This window comes from Sciurus vulgaris (genome assembly GCF_902686455.1).
Source record: "Sciurus vulgaris genome assembly, chromosome: 17".
In the NCBI taxonomy this organism is placed as follows: Eukaryota; Metazoa; Chordata; class Mammalia; order Rodentia; family Sciuridae; genus Sciurus; species Sciurus vulgaris.
This window is the reverse complement of record NC_136478.1, coordinates 27,330,741-27,352,512: the sequence shown is the minus strand read 5'-3', so window position 1 is coordinate 27,352,512 and position 21,772 is coordinate 27,330,741. Positions and strand designations below refer to the sequence as shown.

The window sequence follows — 21,772 nt, the reverse complement described above, 5'->3', positions numbered from 1 at the left end:
TTAGAGTAGGCATGGGTTTGCATCGCCACGTCCATTCTACGGAAGAGGAAATGTCCGAGGGAGGCGGGCTCTGCCCCACTTCACGCAAAAGTAACGCCAGAGCCCCAGCATCTGATCCCAGAGCCCTTGCTGTCCTCCCCAGTGCTGGGGATCAACCGCAGGGCCTTGCAGGGCCTCAAGCATGCTGGGAAGCCTCCATCATGGGCCGCAGCCTCAGCCCGCTCTACACACTTCCCCAGAGCCTAGTCTGGGGCCAGAGGAGCAAGGGCCTCTAGTCCCAAATCCTGGTCCTTTATGAGGTCGGGGCTTCCCGGGATGCTCCCCTGAGCCTCCCCCTTCTCTTTCCTCTCTCACTTCCTTCCCCTCCCTCCCTCTCTCTTTCTGCTTTCTCCTCCTTTCCCCCTCCTCTCTTTCTCCCTCCTGTCTTCTGCTCTCACGTGGTGGAGCACAGAGTCCCAGATCTCTGTCTTTATCACCCTCTCTGGATCCAGGCTCCCCAGCTATAAAATGAGGTGTTGGACTGTGTGAATGTCAAGTTCCCAAGTTTCTTATCTGCAAGGCCTGGGGCAGGTTCCTGGGCGCCAGTGGACATTGACCCCTGCCAGGGGAGGTCCTCCAATTAAGGAGCGTCCAGTTTCTTGGCCTCATACCCCATCTGTGCCTGGGTGGAGGACAGAGAGATATTCCCTGGCCATCCCCAGCTGTGGTCACTGGGCCCAACCCAACCTGTACTAGCTGGCTTCACAGCCGGGCACTGGCTCCTAGACAAACTGGTTTTCCCTCTGGCTGTTAACCCAGAGAGAGCCAGCTCAGCACAGTCCGCTGCAGGCCTGCCGCTGGGCGGGTCTCCTACTGAACCGTTCTAACGTCCTGGGGTTATTGCCCTGCTTCCAGGGAAGGCTGCACTGAGGTGGGCCTCAACCACCTGCCTACTGCTCCAGCCAGTTTCATGGAGGGCACACCTGGAAGTCCAGAGCCAAGAAGTCCAGCCCCCAGTGGATTAGTCCCCAAGGAGGCAGGACTGTCTCCAGGGCTCTGCTACAGAGTTAAGGAGGAGCCACACAGTTACCCAGGCTGGGTTAGCAGTGCATTCCCACTGACTGGCAGGGGCCAGAGCAAGAGATGGGCATGTATGCAAAGCAAGAAAGGAGGCTGAGGAGGAGGAGGCAGGGAGACCAGGGTTCCCTTCTATGTCCCAGGCTGCCCCTGCACCTGCTGGCCCCATCTTCTCCGTGGCTGTGGGAGGTAGGTTCTCCACCCTGATGTTCTGTAATGACCTGGATATTTCTGCTGCTTCTCTGGACCTGTTTCCTCATCTGCCATATGAAGTGGGTCTGGGTCATTCTTTCAGCAAACACTGCATAGAGTGCCTACTGTTTGCCCGTCTCTGTGCTGGGCTCAGGGGATGCACAGATGAGCAAGGTGCCTTGAGCGCAGAGTTCGGGGCTTGGGCCCATCCCAGTGTGGAAGAGAAACCTCCCAAACCAAGAAAGGGCTTGCGAGACCCAGATGGCCCCAGCACTCTGTGCATCTGCGTTTGCTCGTCGTCCAGTTGGGAAGGAGAGCGCGGGCCTGGGCCACATCCCAGGGGAGGTGGCCTGCGCGCAGGGGAGGAGACACGCCCTTTGATCGCTGGCGGCCTGGTCCAGTCTCCCGGTGGCGAGGACAGCGAGCCGCCGGACCCCTGCCGCGCGCCGCCACCGCCGGTTCCCTGGCAACCTCCCGCGGAATCCAGCCCAGGCTCCTTCCTCTCCCTCCCACCCGCCGCCAGGGGCTGGAGGCGGAGGCAGCCGAGCCCCATTATAAAAAGCGGCAGAGCTCCGGCGGCGGCGAAGGGACACACTGAGCTCCCACGCGGGGACCCAGCCGCCTGCCCTGACCCGGGCCCGGACCCTCGCCCGCCTCCGCCATGGCTCCGTCACCTCTCTCCTGGCTGCTGCGCTTGGCCACGCTCTGCCATCTGACCCTCCTGCTGGCCGGTGAGTGGGGCCTGGCCTCGCAAGAGCAGGCGCGGGGAGCCAGCGCCGCTTCGCCCCGGGCTTGACCTCAGGACCCTCAGCCCCTGCCGGGAGGGCCAAGGATGCGCGGAGGGGGCTGGGCTCCTCCCTGGCGGGGGATGCAGGGCTGCCCCTCCTTGGGGGAGAATCGGCTCTCCAGCCACTGTCCCTGCCTGACCCAGTGGGCCAGGTAGTGCTTGAGGGGGAGTGGGTGGCACAAGGGTTCCAGGTGGGTTTGCCAGGAGGGTGGGGGCTGGGAGAAGCTGAGGAGGCCCCTGCGCTGCAGGGTGGGAGGCCCTGGCCCACAGTGGACTGGGTTTTCCCCACTTAGGTTTAAAGTGTAACCTGCAGTCCTGGCCCAGGGCCAGGGTACAGTTAGATAGCTTTCTCCAGTCCTGATGTCAAGGCCCCCAGGAGTAAGGGAACCAGGGCCAGTGAAGGTCAAGGTCACTGCAGCTCAAGGATGGGCTGGTTGCCGTAGTGCTGGTCTGAAGCAGCCCCAGTCCTTCTGCCTGGGTCTACCCCATCCAGCTGTCTTCTTCCTCCAAGCACAGCTTGCATTAGGCTCTCAACTCCAGTCCCTTGCTTTTCTGGAGCCCAGGACCTGGTAGGACAAAGTGTGGCCCTCCCACCCAATGTGGGCAAGACAGAGGCCCAAAGAGGTTTGGAGACTGACCTGAGGATGCAGCAAGTTGGGGGTGCGGGCAAGACCTGTGGGACCTGAGACAGGAGATACCGCTCACCACCTCTGTGGGCCCCTGGCTTCCCCTGTCCTCAGGCAGACCCAGGCCATCTGGCAGGTTAGCGCTTAGAGAAGGTGAGATTCTGCTTCAGGAAGAATGAGAGAACGGAGGATGAGAACCAGTGGCCCGGGTCCAGGATATCTACTTGGAGCAAACCCCACAGTGGGACAGGGGACAGGAGGGTGTGGGCGGGTGGGGGTGGTGGAAGTCTATAGCTGCTGGCTTCCTGTTAACTGAGCTGAGACTGAAAGCCTGAGGCATTTGGGGACATTGAGCACTGGAAGGTGAGGAGTCAGGAAGACGTTCCTTTGCTATCACTTTGCTGTGTGTGCCTGAGCAGGGTCTTGTCATCTCTGGTCTCATCCACTGCACATTTAAAAATAGCAACTGCCTCCCTGGTAACAAGGCTGCAGTATCTAGGAGGATATTTTGGAGGGGGAGGAGGATTACTTTTACTAAAGTGATGTGGGTAAGTCTATACGAGGATGGAAAGAGACCCCCCACCCCACCCCCGCCCCCCAGGGCACTCTTGAGCTTGAAGACTGGCTGATTCCTGTCCTAATCTTGGTCACTGCTTTGCTCGGCATCATTGCGACCTTTCTGAACCTCTTTCTCCTGGGCATTCAACCCAGGCCCCCCGCGGGTCGCCTCGCAGGGGACTCAGGATTCATGGTTGCTGCCTGGCTGGTGCAGGGCAGCTACGTCAATTCCCAAATGTGGGTTTTAATAGGGAGGTTCTGCGCTTTATATAACAAACCTGCAGATGCAAGTCAGAGCAGAGAATTTTTCTCACCAAGCACTGACGCATTCACTCCCACTCAAGTCCCGGCAAGAAAGAGGGAAAAAAAAAATCTGTTTTAAGCAGCTATAGTCCTGCCCCGCTGCCTAGCGGTGGGGGTGGAGGGGGTGGGCAGGGGAGGATAAATTCAGAGTGTCAGATCCAGGTCCCTGTCAAACTTAAATAAAAATCCCTCTAGTCCTCTGTTGGCAAAGGCTTTTATATGCCATGAAGTGCCTCCTTCCGCATTTTTACCATTGGACAAATACGGGTTATTGGATGGGGGTTAGGTGACAGGCAGCATCCCAGATGCTGGAGCCAAAGACCCCAGTGTGAATGAAAGGGCCAAAGACCCCAGCCCCAGTGTGTTGGAATTTAACGGGAACAGACAGATGATATCCAAAATAAAAGGTAAAGAACAAAACAAAACAGAAAACGTTAAAAGATTTTTAAAAAGCACTGTAATTAAAAACAAATAGAGGAGAGGAAGTGTTGGCATGTTAAGTAGGGTCACCAGCTTAATAGGGAGTCTCCCTGAGCAACAGATTTGCAATTTTGAGGGAGACTGGGAGTGAGCCACAAGGGGCTGTGGCCCGGGCAGTGGTCCTTCATGGGTGGTTTGTACCTGAAATGGGGAGACATTTGGTAATTTTTGGAGACTTTCTTTTTTTCCTTTTTGATACTGGAGATTGAACCTAGGGGCGCCCTACTGCTGAGCCACATCCCCAGACCTTTTTATCTTTTATTTTGAGACAGGGTCTTATTAAATTGCTGAGGCTGGCCTCAAATTTATAGTCCTCCTGCCTCAGCCTCCTAAGTTTCTGGGATCACAGGTGTGCACTGCTGTGCCCAACTCGGAGACATTTTTGGTTGTTCCAAAGGTCCAGGATGCTGAACCTGATTCAGAGTGCTACTGACATTTGGTGGGCAGTGGCCAGGGGTGCTGCTGACATCCTAAGCTTACAGGATAGTCCTCCTCAACAAAGAATGATCTGCTCCCAAACGTCAGTAGTGTTGCCATTGAGAAACCCTTCTCTAATGGCAGAAAGCTCCAGACGTTAAAAATAGAAAGTTTATTCTCACAACCTGCCTGTGAAGCTGGCATTATCATGTCCATTTTATAGGGAAGGAAACTGAGGCTCTGAGAGGCCCACAGTTGACCTAGGACTCAAGTTCCCTCTTCAGCACCTTGCTCAGGGACCCAGACCTTGCCTACCTGTGGGCCTCTGCACAGGCCTGGATGGCCAGCCTAGAGCCTGCTTCCTCCAAGGGCCTCCCTGATCGCTTGCAGTTGGGAGTGGTCTCTCCTTCATATCCAACCCAGTATGTTTGTGGTATGTTCTAGAACATGGTGTTTCTGCCAGGCATCTATGGCGACCTAGAATACTGGATGTCTGGGGGCTGGGTGGAAAACCAGCTCTGCCACTGAGCAGCTGTGTAGCCTTTGTCAAGTGATTTAACCTCTGAGTTTCAGTTTCTGTATCTGTAAAATGGGAATAACAATATCCCTTTGTAGGGATGTTAGGAATTAATGAAAGCAAATCAGTATGTGCTGAACGTGAGGTCTGATGCGCAGCAGGTGCTCAACAAAAAAAAACCAAAAAATAACCTTTTTTGTTTTCTTATGTGTGTGTTGCCTGTCCATCCTGCTGGGAAACTTCTGAGGCACAGACAGGCCTTGTTCACCCCCCACACCTCCTAGCACCCAGCACAGGGTCTGGGGAGGGAAGGAACCAGCATTTGTGGTTAACCGAATAAATATGGTGATGAGGTGTCAGTCCCATTTGTTGGGACTGGGAAGCTGTCTTCAGGCCCCGCACCTGTGGGGAAGGAGCCTACCAGGGTTAAGGACGTGGGGACCTAAGTCTTTGTATATCCTCAAAAGTAATGCGAGCAGGTGTAGGCTGACTCGGAGTGGATGGATGGATGGATGGAGGAGGGATGGGTGAGCGGGCTGGGGACGGGAGGATGGATGGCAGAAAGTGGGTTGGTGGGGAGAGATGAAAGGAAGCCGAGGATGGGCAGGTGGGAGGTGGGTGAGTGGGGGCGGCTGGATGGGTGAATGGTGAATGAGTAGGGGATGAGTGGCAGGTCTCTAGGTGGGTGGGGCTGAGTGGGAGATTGACAGGAAGGGGAGGATAGATAGGTGAGTGGCTGGGCAAGGGAGGGATGAGTGGGTGGTGGGGTGGGTGGGTAGTCAGGTGGGTCCATCAAGGAGGGAGAAGTAGATGGAGACATTTGTTCATCTTATGAACATTTTTGAGCCCCCACCTTGCGCTTGGTGCTGGCAAAGACTGTGACACCAAGACAGACAAGGTTCTGTGTCCTGACACTCATCTGACAGATAGTAGGTGGCTGCCTGGCGGGCGGGCGGAGGCACGATCTCCATCTGTAGAAAACTTCAGCCCCCAAAGTGGAAGGCCTCCCCCAGGCTGGTGACACCGCCTTCCCTGGGGACTGGAACGGGGAGCCTGCGGGGGTGGGGGGTGGGGGCGGAGCGTCTGTGGCTCTTCGTAGCTTGGGGGCCTCAGTGGCGTCCCCAGCCTGGATGTGGGGACTTCCCTCCCACCTGCCGCGGCACTGCTTGTCTTGTGTCACTCAAGGACACCGTTTTCCTGGGGCTTCCCCAGGAAGACAACTGCCAGGCCAGTGAAGGGGTTGAGGAGACCCTGGGGAGGCTGCTGCTGAGTCACTCTGAGGTCCCACGGGGGAAAGAGGAGGTGACAAGTCTGCATGGTGACTTTCACATTCTGGCTCCTTGCAGACATTGAGCAGCCCTCCTGTGGGTCCCAGGAACTACTAGTGCTGACCTTTGTGACCCAGCCCAGACCTTCGGGCTCTGCATCCCCTGCAGGTGGGAAGGGGGCGAAGGGGGAGTGATGGGCGAGGAGGCAGCAGGCTCTAGGAAGTGCGTGTGTAAGTGCATGAGCTGTGTGTGTGTTGGTGGAACCCAGGGATCAGCCCTGAAGAGCTGGCTCAGGTCAGCTCAGTCTCTCCATCTACTGCCCTGGAAGTTCTGGCTTCTAGATGTTTGCAAAGCTCTCACGGGTCTTTGCTTCTGCTGGCCATAACCTTGACCCAGTTCTGAAACTCAAGCTTTTCCTCATTTTTGACACCCATTTTCCCTCAGCTTCTACCAAACAGACGAAGTTCTGCTGGAGAGTTTGGAAGAAGAGGAAAGGCGGAAATGCAATGCGGACGACGTCAAATGTTTCTATCAGATAATTGGGTTCAGTCACCCCACTGTGTCCTGGGGTTCCGCTTGGTTCCCCTGGCCCACCCACGTCACGCCTCACCTTCCAGCACCTTCCCCCTCTTGCTCCAGGGGCTCCAAATGCCTCTTTCCCTCCCTAAAACTCATTCTACAAAACAAAGGGTCACCTGTTCAGCAGACCCCACCTTCTTAGAAGGCAACTGTACCTACATGTTTAAAAAGTGTGTCATCTTCACCAAGCATGGTGGTGCACACCTGTAATCACAGTGACTTGGGAGGCTGAGGCCAGAGGATTGAAAGTTTGAGACCAGCCTCAGCAACTTAGTGAGACCCTGTCTCAAAATAAAAAGAGGACTGGGGTGTGGCTCGGTGGTCAAGTGCACCTGCTGAGTACCACAGAAAGAAAAACTGCACCTTATCTGCTGCCCGTACCCAGTCTTCCACACGTCTTCATGTGTTCCCGTGTGTGAGGTGGGCTGTGTCTGTGGCTGTGTGTGCAGACGTGTCATAGGACAGGCACATGACATGTGGACGGACAGAGGTCTGGGTGTGTCTCGGTGCTGGGGATTGAACCCAGGGCCTTGTGCTTGCAAGGCAAGCACTCTACCAACTGAGCTATATCCCCAGCCCAACCACAACTGAATTTTAAAAACTAAACACTTGCTATGCGCCAGATAAAAAGAGCTTTATAAACAATAATTCACTTCCCTTAGTCCTTTCCACAGCCTCAGCAGGTGGATGCTACCGTTGTCCCTATTTGGCAGGAAACCAGGCCTAGTGACGTCGGGAGGAGGGGGCTGGAAAGCCAGCACTGGGGCAGAGGTTCCCACCTAGGTGGCAAGGAAGGGGCGGGCTGGCCTGGGGCTGGGGAGCCAGATGCCATGGATAGTCCTGCTGACCGGGTCCTCTGTTGGCACAGGACAGCACCTCGGCGTGATGAAGTGTGACGTCCGCTGCACCAAGATGACCTCGAGGATCCCCGTGGCTCTGCTCATCCACTATTGGCAGAACCAGGAGTCCTGCCCCAAGCGCGCTATCGTGTAGGTACTGCCCGCGCGGCCTTCCGGGGTTGGCCCAGGCCTCTGGTGGTCCCCAGCCACACCTGCCCACCTCACCCTGGACTCCCGGCCAAAGGTGTCAGCAAAGGTTCCCCTTGCTGCAGGTCACCTCCCTGGGCTGCAGGCCACTTCGCTGACCTTACTATCTGTGCCACCTGACAAAGGTGGGGAAGGCTTCCTGAATGGCCCCGTGCGGCCAAGGGTCAGGGCCTTGGCTTGTGACCGGTGGCAGCCACCAAGGGCTCATTCCTCCTGGGCTAAAGTGTGTAGTCCACAGCCCTCAACCCCTGCTGGGCCTCGAGGGGAGGTAACACCCATTCCTGGTGGTCTGTTGGTTAGACCCCAGCAGAATGGGCGCAAATCCTTGCCCCCACCTGCAACTGGCCAGGTGGCCCTGTCACACTGCTTAACCCCTACGCTTGGCTTCCTTATGGGTAAAATGAAGACAAGATGAAAAAGACGATGTAATTAGCGTGCTTGGCAGGATGCCCGGAAGCCACGGGGATCATGATCTCCGTTTGGCAGATGAGGAAGCGGGCCCTGCAGGACTTTGGGAGGGGATCAGGCCGAGCCGTTTTCTCCCTGGCCGTCCTGGTCACTTACTCCTCCCATGGCTCTGGTGGGTGACTGCCTAGTTGCTCAGCCCTGAGGCCCCTCCCCAGGACTGTCTTGTGGGTCCTTGAGCAGCCTCAACCAGACCGCAGGTCAGTGACAGGAAATGGCCAGTGGCCCTCTGGAGCCCACCTAGGCTCTGCTGAAGGAAGTCCAGTGCTTCCTGTCCTCAGGTGTGGAGCACACTCCTGGCTGGCCTCTGTGCTGGTGGCTGGTCAAGGATCACTTCTGCCAGATGCCCCCAAATAATTATTTCTGTTTTCTGGGTGAAGGGGGAGTTGGGGAGGGGAGCGTGGACCACCCTGGCTTCCTGGACGTCTTCGGCCTCCCTGCATACCAAGGCCAGGCTCATCTGAGCCTCAGTTTCCTCATCTGGAAAATGGGGATAATCATGGCATCCAGGTTGCGAGCTGGGTATGAGCCACACACGGGCTGTGGCACCGAGCGAGAGTCCGGCTCAGCTCTGCACTGCAGACTCGGGGTGGTCCAGCTGCTCGCAGCTTCAGAGGAAGTCCTGGTCCCCAGCGGGTCACCAGAAGGCCTTAAGCCTGAGGACACACAGTTCAAAGAGAGGGGCAGGGTCTGGAGGGTCTCTGTGGCCATGGAACCATGACGCTTTGTCACCGTGGAGCCTTATCACATGCCTGACTTCAGACCATAATGGTGAAGTTCCCCGGCCAGGAGGCTCTGCACCGGTGCCCCTGCCTCGGCGGCGACCACAGGAGTATCTGTTGCTGTTCTCTTTAGCTTTTGCTGACTTCCTACTCTGGGAGTTCTTTTTACATCCCTTTGTTTTTTTGTTTTGTTTTGTTTTTAGCAATATAAAAAGCAGGTTGACCAACCTGTCCCCTTGTGCCATAATCCCCCAGTTTTGAAAGTCCTGAGAATGCCCTCCAACAGGATTTTTCTGGGACCTGGTCAGCCCCTCTCCTGCTGCTAGACATTTCTATCTCCAGCTCAAGTGAGGTTTGCAGTCCAGGGGTGTGAGCTCAAGGCTTGGCTAGAAGGCCAGGATGGAGGCCTGCTCCCCTGCTGGGCCTGTGCTGGGCCCACTCCGGCCTCCCCGGCTCTCTTGGTCTCTGGGCATCACCAGGTCCCTGTCTTTCTTCCTCGTAGCTTGGAGACCAGACAGCACAAACTCTTCTGTGCTGATCCAAAGGAGAAATGGGTCCAAGAAGCCATGGAGCATCTAAACCGCAGGGCTGCTGCTCAGACTCAAAATGGCGGCACCTTTGAGAAGCAAATTGGCCCAATGAAGCCTGCGACCACCCTGGCCAGCACCGGGGGACAGTCCCATCCTGCATTGTCTGAGCCCAAAACCACAGGGGGAAGCAGTAGTTTGGAGATGACTGCTTCTTCCCAGGAGGCCCAGAGGCCCTTGGGGACTTCCCCAGAGCTGCCAGTGGGAATGACTGAATCCTCAGGGACCAGGTCACCCCCCACTTTGAGGGCTCAGGAGGGAAAGCTTCCTGTTGGGCTTGAGATCACGGAGCTGTTCAACACAGCTGTGGCCACCACTGCTGCTTGGCAGAGCAAACCTGGGCCTGACCTCTTGGCCGACGGAAAGGCCACTGAGGCCCCCTCCACCCAGGTCCTCTCCACGGAGCCCCCCTCGACTCAGACCCCCAGCATTTCATACCTAGCCCCAGAGGAGGACCTTGAGTCTGAAGGCCAGCCCACGCCAGCCAAGGGACAGAGCCCTGGTAGTCCAGAGACCGCTCTAGGGCCTGAGGAGACAGGTCCTATTCCGGCTCACACGGATGCCTTCCAGGACTGGGGTCCTGGCAGCACGGCCCAAGCTTCTGTGGTCCCTGTCTCCTCTGAAGGGACCCACAGCCGAGAGCCAGTGGCTTCAGGCAGCTGGGCCCCCAAAGCTGAGGAGCCCATCCATGCCACCATGGATCCCCAGAGGCTGGCCGTCCTTATTACTTCTGTCCCTGACACCCAGGCAGCCACCCGGAGGCAGGCAGTGGGGCTGCTGGCCTTCCTGGGCCTCCTCTTCTGCCTGGGGGTGGCCATGTTCGCCTACCAAAGCCTCCAGGGCTGCCCCCGAAAGGTGGCGGGAGAGATGGTGGAAGGCCTTCGCTATGTGCCCCGGAGCTGTGGCAGTAACTCATACGTCCTAGTGCCAGTGTGAGCTGGCCGCCTGCCTGTGTCCAGGCATTCGATTCAGACAGCTGCCTGGGGACCCCCATCCTCATACCCACCCTCACCCACGGCCTGGCCTGAGCGGGGATGATGGCAACGGGGAGGCGGGGTCTCCTGGTGCAGCCTGCTCCAGGCCCCCAGCATAGCCCTGGGGGGCTGCCCTGACCCTTCCCAACCTATGAGGGACAGAGGGGCGGTCTCCAACTCACCGTGACCGAGAACTCTCCTCTGCTGCTGGCTGGTCAGAGGTTCCCTTTGACACCGTCCCTGCCCCAGTGAACAGTTATTTATTGAACACCCGGCCCCCTCTGACCCTCCCACCTCAAGTGACAGGCCAGGCCCTGTCCCTCCCCAGACCTCTTGTGTCTCTTGGTCCTGCACTTGCCAGTCACCCCGGCCAGCTGCGGTGCTATCTCCCCCTGTCCCTTGTACAGAGCCCGCCCCCACCGGGCTGCGTCTGTCTTGCATGAGGCTAGTGTGGAGTTTCTGGGGCCTGCTCTGGGAGAAGCCGCTGGCATCGCGGGGAGGGCGGATGCCGTTATTTAGTGGCGTGGATGTCTTTCCTCCTGGGTCTCCGCTGTGCAGTAGCTGGGGTCCTGGCCCCAGCCCCACCCGCCCACCCACCCACCTGCAAAAGGAAAGGGCTGGCAGACACTTGGCCATGAACTGTTCTGCTGACCCGTGACCTCTCGCGAGGCCCTCTCCCCAGCCCCTCCATGCTGCCTGAGCCTCGTCCACAGAGCACCTAAGACAGTCTCTGCCACTCCTGCCACCTGGGGGACCTGCAAAGGGCAGCTTGATAGTTCAGGTCCTGCGCTGGGGGTCCCCAAGTGGGCTGGGCTGGGGGACCAGCAGAAGCAGAGGAAGGCCCTCCTCTCCCTGGCCAGGCTCTGTCCTGCCAGGAGGACCAGTGGGGGCGGGTAATTATCAACCCCCACCCCACCCAGGAGGGCAGAGGCAGCCCACGAAGGAGCCAGGGACGTCGCTGGAGCACCTTCTCTGGGTGACTCAAGGGTACCGCCACCTCCCCCCGAAAGCCCCTGTCTCTGCAAGTTCTCCCTGGCCTTCGCTCCCACGCAGGCAGGGCCAGGGGTTCCCATGACATTCCTTCTCCAGGCGTCCTGGAGTCCCCCGTTTATTTCTGGAAGAGACTCTGCCCTGGCAGGAGCGGGACAGGGGAGGGTAAGTTGTGACCTTCAAGTCCCAGGTTCCCTTTCGGGCGGATGGCGATTCTGGCAGGCCTGGAGGTGAGCGGTCAGCTGCACCTCCCGACCAGAGCTGAACCTGCAGACCTGGACCCCAGGCCACTGTGGCAGCTCACTCTTCCCTCTGGTTGTCCCCAAGACTGACCCTTGCCCTCCACCTGAGGAGCCTGCTGGGCTGGGCCGCACCTAGGTGGCTGCCCTCCTGCCCTTTATCCTGCTCGGGCAGGAGCCTGGCCCAGGCGGGGCACTCTGACCGCTTGGGCGAGGGCCGAGCCCACTCTGTGCTGGCTCCTCGGGGTCAGCAGAGACTTCGAGGGTCGGGACGCCCCTGCTGTGTGAAATGGCTGCTGGGGCTGAGGGTTCTCTCAGCAGGACATGCACAAGGACAATCTGGGAAGGACTTTGAAGGAGTCGATTGATCCTTTTGCTTTCTCAACCCTCATTACCAATGTCTGTGCCATTTTGTATTTTATTAATAAAATTTAAAAGTCTTGTGAATCAAATAAGAGTGATTTCTCTGGGGCAGGTCTGGGGGGATGGGACAGGAGGGAGCCTAGCCCTGTATGGACGGATCCTGGGAAACCCTGTCTCCAGCCTGCCTGGAGCAGGGGACAGGAACTTTTACGATTAGCAGGAGAAGGGGTCTTGGGGAAGAGAGTTAGGAGGTTTGGGCCCGATCTAGTCCGTTCCGCCCAGCTGTGTGATGCCGGGCCAGTGTCTTCACTTCTCTGGGCCTGAATAAAAGTGGATGTGAGACATCTCCTATCTGGCAAGACTCAGAATACCCTGTGATGCTCCACCTCAGGCCCCCTGAGCCACCACCCCAGGGACCCTGTTATCACTGTGATCCAGTGACTCACAGAGCAAACTGAGCCACGTTTTCCTCTTTACTACCTCAGTTCATTCCTGGTTAAGATAAAGATTAAAGAGGGATTAGTTCATCTCAAAGGACCTGGGAGTCCATGAACATGACCTAAGTATGAGCCTCTGTGTCCCCTCAGCTGCCACAGGTCAAGTCCAACCTGTTGATAGTGTTTCATGAATTCTAAGAAGCACGTTTTCACAGGGTGACAGGTTGGTAATTGGAATTCGCTTTGCAATCAGTGGCTAACGGTGGCTTCGCTAGCAGGCTTTTCTTCGTTGGTAGTTTTTGAAATGTCAGAACCTCTTGCCATGAATGACATTTTCCAGTCAATGCCTAGGTGGTGAAATCAGGAAATGCACCCCGGACCCCCTTTCCTACATCCTCACTGGTGTCTTAGAAGATCTGGCCCCACCGGCCGGGTGGCAGTGGGCAGAGCCGCAGGTGGGGCAGCCAGGTGAGGCCACCCCCTCTGCCCAGTGCTTCAGGCTCCTGTCCCCCGTCAGTTACCACTGACCATCTCTTTTCTCTTGTTGTTCTTATAAGATCATTTTCTGTGAACCCAAGCCTCCATCCAAAGTAGCTAGGGGGAGGGAAGCCAGAGCATGGTGGGCACACCACTCCCTGGCTCTGATGTCCTCTGATCTCTGACTCTTCCTACCTTCCAAGCCCCATGGAGATGTGGGTCTGCAGTTCCTGCAGGAATCTGCATTTGCTGCCCCTCTGCCAGTGGCAGAGGCCAGTTCTCCCGGGTGGTGCTGGGGCTCTCCCCTCTGGGTGACATGGGACCCTCCGCCAGGCTCAGGAAGAGGCCGTGAGGGAGAGACCTGGACTCTCAGTCCCCAGGGACCTGGCAACATGAGTGGCGTTTTCTTTCCTCTTTCAGTTGAGAGTTAGATGAAGCCATTCCCGGCTCTGGTGCAGCGTCGGATGGGGCCGCGATCCTATGATGTTAAATGCAATAATAACTGCTGTCATTTATTGACTGGTCACTGCCCCTTGGAGCTGCAGCGCCCCCAGTGCCCAGACCCCTCCCTCCAGTCCCCCAGGTCAGGGCATTTGCTCACTAGCCAAAATTTTTAAGCCACGGCCGCTCACTCCTGCCCTGGGCTCTCAGGGTCCCTGGTGGTAGCTACTGGTGGCCTTCTCACCTCTGCCCTTTCTGTTAGTTCCTCTTTTCTCCCCTGTGTCCTCTGTACATTCCCCAAAAGGGTGAGGCCAGGCAGAAAAACAGAAATGAATGGCCGGGAATTCCCAGCGTCAGGCTGAATAGCAGGCTCCCAGGAGAGAGAGAGAGAGAGAGAGAGAGAGAGAGAGAGAGAGAGAGAGAGAGAGAGAGAGTGTGTGTGTGTGTGTGTGTACGCAGAGGTACGAGTGTGTGTGTGCTGTGTGCTCACATGCCCAGCTGCTCCTGCCTGTGACCGCCAGAGCACCAGGGACCGCCAGAGCCCCCTTGGTTTCTGCTCAGTCATGTGCTTTCCTGGATAAATAATGATTCAACTTCAGAAATTTAAGACAAGATCTAGTGCCAGGCTGGATTTCCTGAGCTGCCAGCAAAGTTCAATGGCTGGCACCCAAAAACTTCCTCCTTAATCTTGCCAAATGGGGGGGTGGTACTGCCTCCGAACCCAGGAGAATTCTGGAGCAGCACGAGTTTTAGAAGAGATGCCCTCTCTCACACCTTCAAGGGGTCCTGTCATCCTCGAAGACTGAGTAGAAATATTTGCAGTGAAATCTTGTTTTCTAACAATGCAGGAGCAGAACATAATGTGGGACTCTGTGTGACTTTGGGCAAGTAACTTAACCTCTCTGGGCCTTGGTTTTCTCCTTTGTAGAAGGGAAATAATATCTCATGTATAAAGATGTCATGAGGGGGCTGGGGGAATAGCTCAGTCGTTAGAGTGCTTACCTTGTAAGCACAAGGCCCTGGGTTCGATCCCCAGCACCAAAAAAAAAAAAAAAAAAAAAAAAAGATGTCATGAGATAATCGTCAAATGCTTAAGAAAAATGACATGCCCAGTGGGACTCTCAGTAAATAGAACCTATGATTATGCAATAGATGTTTCCAAAGGACTTGAGACATCCTTTCCCCCTTTTTCTTTCTTTTCTTTTCTTTCTTTCTTTCTCTTTCTTTCTTTCTTTCTTTCTTTCTTCCTTCCTTCCTTCCTTCCTCCTTTCTTTCTTTCTTTCTTTCTTTCTTTCTTTCTTTCTTTCTTTCTTTCTTTCTTTCTTTCTTTCTTTCTTTCTATCTCTCTTTCCTCTTTCTTTTGAGATGGGGTATCACTATGTTGCCCAGGTTATTCTTGAACTCCTAGGCCATCCTCCTACCTCAGCCTCCTGAGTGGCCAGGATTATAGGCATACACCACTGTGCTAGGCTTAAAACATCCTATTTCTATCTGGGTTTGGTACCCAAACAAGAGGGTAGAATGATAGGGTATCAATAAATAAATGCAGTCCTCCTGGTTTTCAGTAAAGTCAATGAAGAAATATTCTGAAATCCTTAAGCAGATAAGAATAACTGGTGATTTGTCCAGTCTTCCCCTAAGCTGATAGCTGTTGGTCAAGTTGATACGACTTTTCTCCTCTCAATTGCATTTGAACTTGGCAAGGTCAAAACTCGTGAATCACAGCTAATAAAAACCAGACTAACGAGGACTTGGAACAAAAAGGGAGGTTGGTAAGTGTTCAAGCCTTTGGAGGCTGGGATGGGCAGTCTCGGGTATATTTCTGGCTCACTGCCTCCTGGACAAATGACCAGCCATTCTTCCTGAACCCCTTGAAGCTGACGAGGCCAAAGGACCAGTTCTGCAGAGGAAACTGGGAGCGGAAGCAGCATGTGACTTAGGAGACTCAAGTATTTAATTACTGGAAGCAAACTTATTACAGCTGCTAATACCTTGGGCGTAGCACCTGGCAGGTCTCCAGAAAGTGATTGGGTCCCAGACTAGAAGTGACTCGGAGCTCCAGCAATAAAAGAGCTGATCTATATGGACATGTAGGGTGAGGAGGAAATAGGCTTTTGTCGTTTTAAGCCAGGGAATGTTTGAGGTTACTTGTTACTGCAGCAAAACCCAGCCGACAAACACCACTACCAGGAAGAAAAAAATATGCTGTCTCTTAACTAAGTTGGCTCAATTTGTCAGTAACCTTCATGCTGCCATTAAAAGGCTCCGATGTCTCCCACCGTTCAGCTTGCTTCCCTTCTTTTGCCCTCTTTGCAGCTGGGGCCAATGTCAACTTAGGCTACTAGCCGGCTCCGGGTTTATCTGAAACTCTCAGTGAGGGTGGTGGGAAAGAAGTGTTTTGGGGTTTCTCTGGAATGAATTGGTGCTCAGGGGCCCCTAGAGTCTTTTGGGTCTGCTTCAAGAGATGAAAAAATAAACAGGGAACTGCACATGGTGGCATCTGTAATCCCAGTGACTCAGGAGGCTGAGGCAGGAGGACTGCAAGTTCAGAAACTTAGTGAGACCCGGTCTCAAAATAAAATAAAAAGGGCTGGGAATGTAGTTTAATGGTAGAGTGCCCCTGAGTTCCATCCCTGGTACTGTGATAAATAAATAAACAGGGAACAGAAAACTAAAACTAACTGTACCACTTCTTTGCCAGGAGACCAGGTTCAGTCATTCTTTCAAGTGTCTCCAGGGCCCAGAAGCCAAACCAGAGCGCTCGGGGCCAGTGGGCACAGGTCTTGGGCCATGGGGCACAGTTCCGGGAACAGTCAAGGGCCTCTGTGTCTGAGCCCTCTGAGGATTCCCACTGGCCCCGCCTCCACCTCCCCCCCCCCTTTTCCCTGTATCCTTAAATCCATCTTCTCCCTGCCTGGGATAATTCACCCCACGGGTCACTGTCCCCCTGGCCAACTCCTAACCACCCCCTGGTCTCAGTTTGGATGTCACCCTGGCTTCTTGGTTTAGTGAGTCCCTTGCTATGGTTCTGGCTGCGGCCCACGCCTGACCTTCGGGCCTGCAGGCTCTGCGGTGTTTCTGTCTGCGCGTGCCACTTCCTGACCCACGGAAAGCCCTCCTGTCCAGGGGAGACGCAGGTCAGCGCACACTGCGGTGGAGAATACCTGAGGGATACGGCAGACTGCCTCGGAGGGACGTGCCAGGCTGAAAGTGGCCACCAGTGAAGAGGGGTCCCTGGCCCTCCGCCCGCTCTGACCCTTCAGCCACCATCACATCCCGGTCAAGACAGGCCTGACCAGAACCCCGGGATTGGAACAGGGCCCTGCTGTTCCCAGGCTCCCCAGAAGAGGGCGCAGGTGGCAGGGAGTCCAGCGGCCCTGGACGCTCAGCACCTCTGCCAGACAGAGCTCTTGCCCATCTGCCAGTGGCCTGGTCCACCCGCTGGGCGCACCTGCACCTTGGGACCTGTGTTGGGAGCTCACACATTGTCATGACCACCACAGGATAGAAGAAGCTGAGGTGACATCCACATGGCCCAGGGTCCTCTTTCCTGGGTGTGGTGGCCAGGGAGGGTGGGGGCAGGAGCCAATCACCTATTACCAGAGGCACCAATGAAAATAAGGCTGTGGGCTTCTGGTGAGGACGATTGTCCCCATCGGGTCACTGTGAGCTTTTGCTTCTGTTACTGTTATTCTGAGTTTTCTCTTCCTCCCTCCCTTCCTTCCTTCCTTCCTTCCTTCCTTCCTTCCTTCCTTCCTTCCTTCCTTCCTTCTACCAGGTATTTAACCCAGGGGTGCTTTACCACTGAGCCATATCCCCAGCCCCAACACCACCCACCCTCTTTTTAAGTTTTTGAGACTGGGTCTCAATAAATTGCTTAGGGCCTCACTAAGTTGCTGAGGCTGGCCTCAAACTTGTGATCCTCCTGCCTCAGCCTCTCGAGTCCTTGTGATTACAGGCATGTGCCACCACACCGTGTATGGTCCTGGGAACTGAACCCAGGGCTTGGCACATGCTAGCAAGCACCCTGCCACTGAGGTACACCTCAGCCCTACTGTAAGCGTTTGAGTGAATTTTGCATGTAACTCCTGCCATAGTTCAAGAGGAGCTCATATTCATAAGAGTACCATTTGCCAGATGGGAGTACATGAGCACAGAGAGGTTAAGGAATTTACCCAAAGTTACACAGCTAGTACATGTGTAAGTAAATGTGACTCCAGAGATCTCAGTGTTTTTTAGTTATTTGTGGTTTAGTTATTATATGAACTACCATCCAGCAATGCAAAGAAGGAAACACACCGGTGCCTATCAGCACAAATGACTCAAGAACAATGCCACAAGCTTCCAAAGTACAGGTACAACAAGATGGTGTTAAATCACAGCTTCAAATGTGCATGAGCCATAACATACTGGCAGCTGCTGCATCTGAGGGTTTTACATCCACACAACCAACCAACTGTGAATTAAAATATTCAGAAGAAAATTTCATCAGTACTGAACAGAGGTTTATTTTTCTTGTTATTAGTCCCTAAACAATGAGGGTCTAACAGCTACTGACAGTATTTACATCGTGTTAAGTATTATATGTGACCTAGAGATGAGTCAGAAGATGTGCCCAGATTATGTGTCAATACTACCGACCTCGTTTTATAGAAGGGACTTGAGCTTTCGTGGATTTTGACATTCAAGGGGGTTCCCGTGACCCATCCTCTCCAGATTTCAAGAAACGAATGCACAGTGTTTAAGGACATGCACATCGGTCGGTAAAACATCCCAAAGTGTGTGGGGCTTCGCTGGGCACAGTGGCACAGGCCTGTGAGCCCAGGGGCTCTGGAGGCTGAGGCAGGAGTTCTAAGCCAGCCTCAACAAAAGCGAGCAGTAAACAACTTAGCCAGACCCTGTCTCTAAGTAAAATACAAACAGGGCTGGGGGTGTGGCTCAGAGGCCGAGGCTCAGTTCAATCCCTGGGACCAAAAAAAGAAAGTGCCTGGGACTGATGGGTGCCAGATTCTGGCTCCCCTTCCCCTCCTAGGCCGTGGAGGGCGGTGGCCAGAGAGGCACGGGAACCCCAGGGACATGTTAACCCGTGGGGCACAAGAGTTGCCCACGGCCCCGGGGTGCCCCCAGCCCCCGCTCCCTGTGGTGGATTCCACTTCTGATCACACTGCCTCCTGAGAACACCCCCTCCCAGCTACCACACTGAAGTGACCCTCCAGGGCCTTTGCCGGGGTGAGACCCTTGCCCCTTCTCATCCCCGCACCTGTCACCACCTGCTGGAAGCACCTCCTCGGCGAGCCCACCTGCGAGCATGGAAGATCACCCTGCTGCAGCCGCAGCACAGGGGAGGCGGGTGGGGGAGGAGGTGGCAGAGAACAGGTGGGGCGGGTGGCCTGAGAGAGACACCAGGAGTCGAGGGAGCCCGGGGACAGAGGTCCATCCTCCCTAAGTCATCTACAAATTCAATGTGTTTCCAATAAAAATGTCACATTTGGAAATGGATTAGATAGTTTTCGTTTCATTTAAAAATAGCAGAAGTAGCGAGGCTGGTGCCCAAAGCTGAAGGGCCGCCTAGGCTGGCTGGGTGGACCGGCTGTGTGGAAGGAGGGCCACAGCCTGTTCCGGCCTGGACCCGGGGGCTCTGGGACCTGCTTCTGGCCAGAAAGGGTTCCCTGGGGCTCTGGCTTCCTGGGTCTGGGCCCTGCTCAGAAGTGGCCACAGCCCCACAGGTGTGAGCCGCCTCCCAGGAGGGACCCCGCCACGTGTCCTGGCCCTGGGCACTGACAAGGAGCGACCCCTCTCCCTGCTGGCTTCTTGGCAGGGCTGGGGTGAGAGAGACTCCGAGGCCTTACGGAGGCCGGTCGCACTGGGCAGCTGGGGGCGTCCGTGCTTCTCCTCCCAGGCCACAGGCTTCTGGCGCTGACCCTGGTGCTGAACGAGTGTCTCTTGGGGGCACAGTGGGGGCCAGAGTGGCAGGCGGCCAGGCCAGGAACAGCAGACTCTGGCTTCCCTAAGGCATCTGCCACTGCACCCAGGTGGGGTGAGCCTTGAGTTGTCCCCAGCCATCGGGAAGCAAGGACCTGCCTCTGAAATAACCTGGAAACAGAAGCAAGTCTTGGAAAGAGAGCTGGGCCCAGCCACAGAAAGGGAATTGACTGTTGGTGTCCAAGGGAGCCTAGGAGTCTGGGACGTGCTTCCCTCTGCCCTGTGGGTCGTGTCCCAGCGGCAGCAGGTGGGTACAGGAGGGAGACAGGTGACAAGCCACAGACCTGGGAGGCAGGCAGTGACCTCGCAGCAAGTGACACTGAACAAAGGTCTGAATGGGGCAAGGGAGGGGGCCCAGCAGGTGTGGGGACAAGGCTGTAGACTGAGAGGGCTCACCAGGTCCTAAGGAGGGGGCGTGCCCCAAGGCCAGCCAGGAGGCCAGTGTGGGGAGCAGAGCTGGGGACGCTGGGAGGAGGCCAGGGAAGGCACTGGGCAGAGGGGGGTCACCTGAGCTCTCTGAGCGCAGGGGCCATGGTCTCTCTGGCTGCTGTGCTGAGGACAGCCCTCGGGGTGAGGCAGGGACCTGCCGGAGGCGGTGCAGGAACCCAGGGAGAGGCGAGGTTTCTGGATGTATCTAGAAAGCTGCGCCTGGAGCTTCCCAGATGGGAAGTGGCGGTGACAGGAAGAGGCGTCACAGAGCCACCCAGGTTTCTGGCCCCAGTAACCGGAAGGAAGGGGCTGTCAGGGGCCGGGGGCGGAGCAGCGTGGGGACCAGGGATCTCGCTGGATGCGGGGCTGGAGAGGCCTATTTGGCACTGTGAGTGGGCGGCTGGTGACACATGTCTGGGGTTTGGAGAGAAACTGGGGCGTCACGGGCACAGAGATGGTATTCAAAGTCAGACGCATGACCATTTGCCAAATACAGGCGCAGAGGCAGGGTGTGAACACAGCCTCCCGGAGCACTTACGTTAGAGGCGCGAGAGTCTCGCTTTGCAGGCATGGAAGCCAAGACTCAGACAGAAGTGACGGAGCCCCACGTGTCACCGCCCGTCGATGACAGCCAAGTTCACAGCCAGGCCACCCGACCCAACAGCTCCTAACCCGTCCGCTGCACAGCGCCCTGGCTTTGCCTCTTAAGGCAGGTCACAGATGGGAGATGGACAGACTTAGGCTCAAGGAGCGGGGGATAATCCAGAAAAGAGGGGGACAGGGTGGAGAAGTGGCAAGTCACAGAGGGAACACCCTCCTGCTCACTGACGCTAAGGGCGGCGGCAGTGAGATGAGGTGCAGAGGGAAGACGGGCTAGACTGGGGGCACCGGGTAAGGAATGGCCTGAGGAGTTTCAGCTGGAGAGGGAAAAGCAGGGAGCCATCGATGGTTCTCGGGGAGGGCATTCCACGGTCAAACCAGTCCCTAGGGAAGCCCCAGTGGGTCTCAGCCTGCCTGGTGGATGGCGTCAGGAGAGACCAGACAGGAGGGTAGGCTGGGGGTAGAGCCTGGTGGGAAGGAAGCAGGTGGAGCTGCTGGGGATGAGGAGGAAATGAGGAAGCCGGCACGCAGCAGTCTCTCTGAGGTGATGAGGGGCTGGAGGTGAGGAATGAGTCAAGGCCAGGTTTTGGCCTGGGGGTGCCAATGTGAGGGTGGGAAGGAGGTTGCCTGAGCCGAATAAAGAGAAGCTGGTGAAAGGGAACTTGTTCCCAGGCTGAGAGAACCAGGAGGGGACAGAGTTCTGCCTTCCAGGCCTGGTACAGAGCTGGATCTCGAGGCACAGCTGCAGAGCTGGGAGCCTGGGCAGGGGGCTGAGGGGCATAACTTCCAGGACTGTGTGGTCAGAGCTGGGGACAGATTGAGTAAGTGTCCATCTGGAGGACCGAGGTCTGGGGCAGATGACGTCAGGGAGGGAGAGAGGGTTGCTTGAGGTAAAATCAGTCTAGGACAAAGCCTTGGCTGGGCTTCTCCACGGGCTGACTGTGCCCTGGGACTAGCTTTTAAACCATTCTGGTTGGTCACCAGCGTCCTCCTCTGTAGGACCACGTACACCAGGGAGCGCCATCACTCAGGACCCTGCCCAGCTCAGACGTGTTTGAGGGAAGCGGAGGCCCAGGGATCCCAGGGAAGAATCAGGTCCGGACTCCAAGCAAGGAGGAGTGTCAAGAAGGGATGGGGGTCCCAGGGTTGGGGAGGAGATTGACGGAACCAGCTGGGCACCAGGAACTTCCCAGAGGTCACCTCCGTTAATTCCCCCAGTCATACTATGAGGGAACAT

The 21,772-nt window shown here is 56.1% G+C and overlaps 2 protein-coding genes across 2 annotated transcripts in view; both read left to right on the top strand.

Annotated features, from left to right (window-relative positions):
- The window catches only part of POLR2C (RNA polymerase II subunit C), a 140,210-nt gene that overhangs the window by 51,701 nt on the left and 66,737 nt on the right, over positions 1–21,772 (top strand). The gene's annotated exons all lie outside the window — the stretch shown is intronic.
- CX3CL1 (C-X3-C motif chemokine ligand 1) lies at positions 1,632–11,560 on the top strand. Its single transcript, XM_079117751.1, has 3 exons — positions 1,632–1,979; positions 7,652–7,772; positions 9,519–11,560. Exons 1-3 carry the CDS (start codon positions 1,910–1,912, stop codon positions 10,537–10,539), a joined length of 1,212 nt encoding a protein of 403 aa, XP_078973877.1. The 5' UTR covers positions 1,632–1,909; the 3' UTR covers positions 10,540–11,560.

What these genes read in the sequence shown, in the direction of transcription:
- CX3CL1 (XM_079117751.1), top strand. Translation starts at nt 1,910, where the DNA reads ATGGCTCCGTCACCTCTCTCCTGGCTGCTGCGCTTGGCCACGCTCTGC. An exon ending in TCTGACCCTCCTGCTGGCCG is followed by an intron (nt 1,980 to 7,651) that starts GTGAGTGGGGCC and finishes CTGTTGGCACAG; the next exon opens with GACAGCACCTCGGCGTGATG. An exon ending in TGCCCCAAGCGCGCTATCGT is followed by an intron (nt 7,773 to 9,518) that starts GTAGGTACTGCC and finishes TCTTCCTCGTAG; the next exon opens with CTTGGAGACCAGACAGCACA.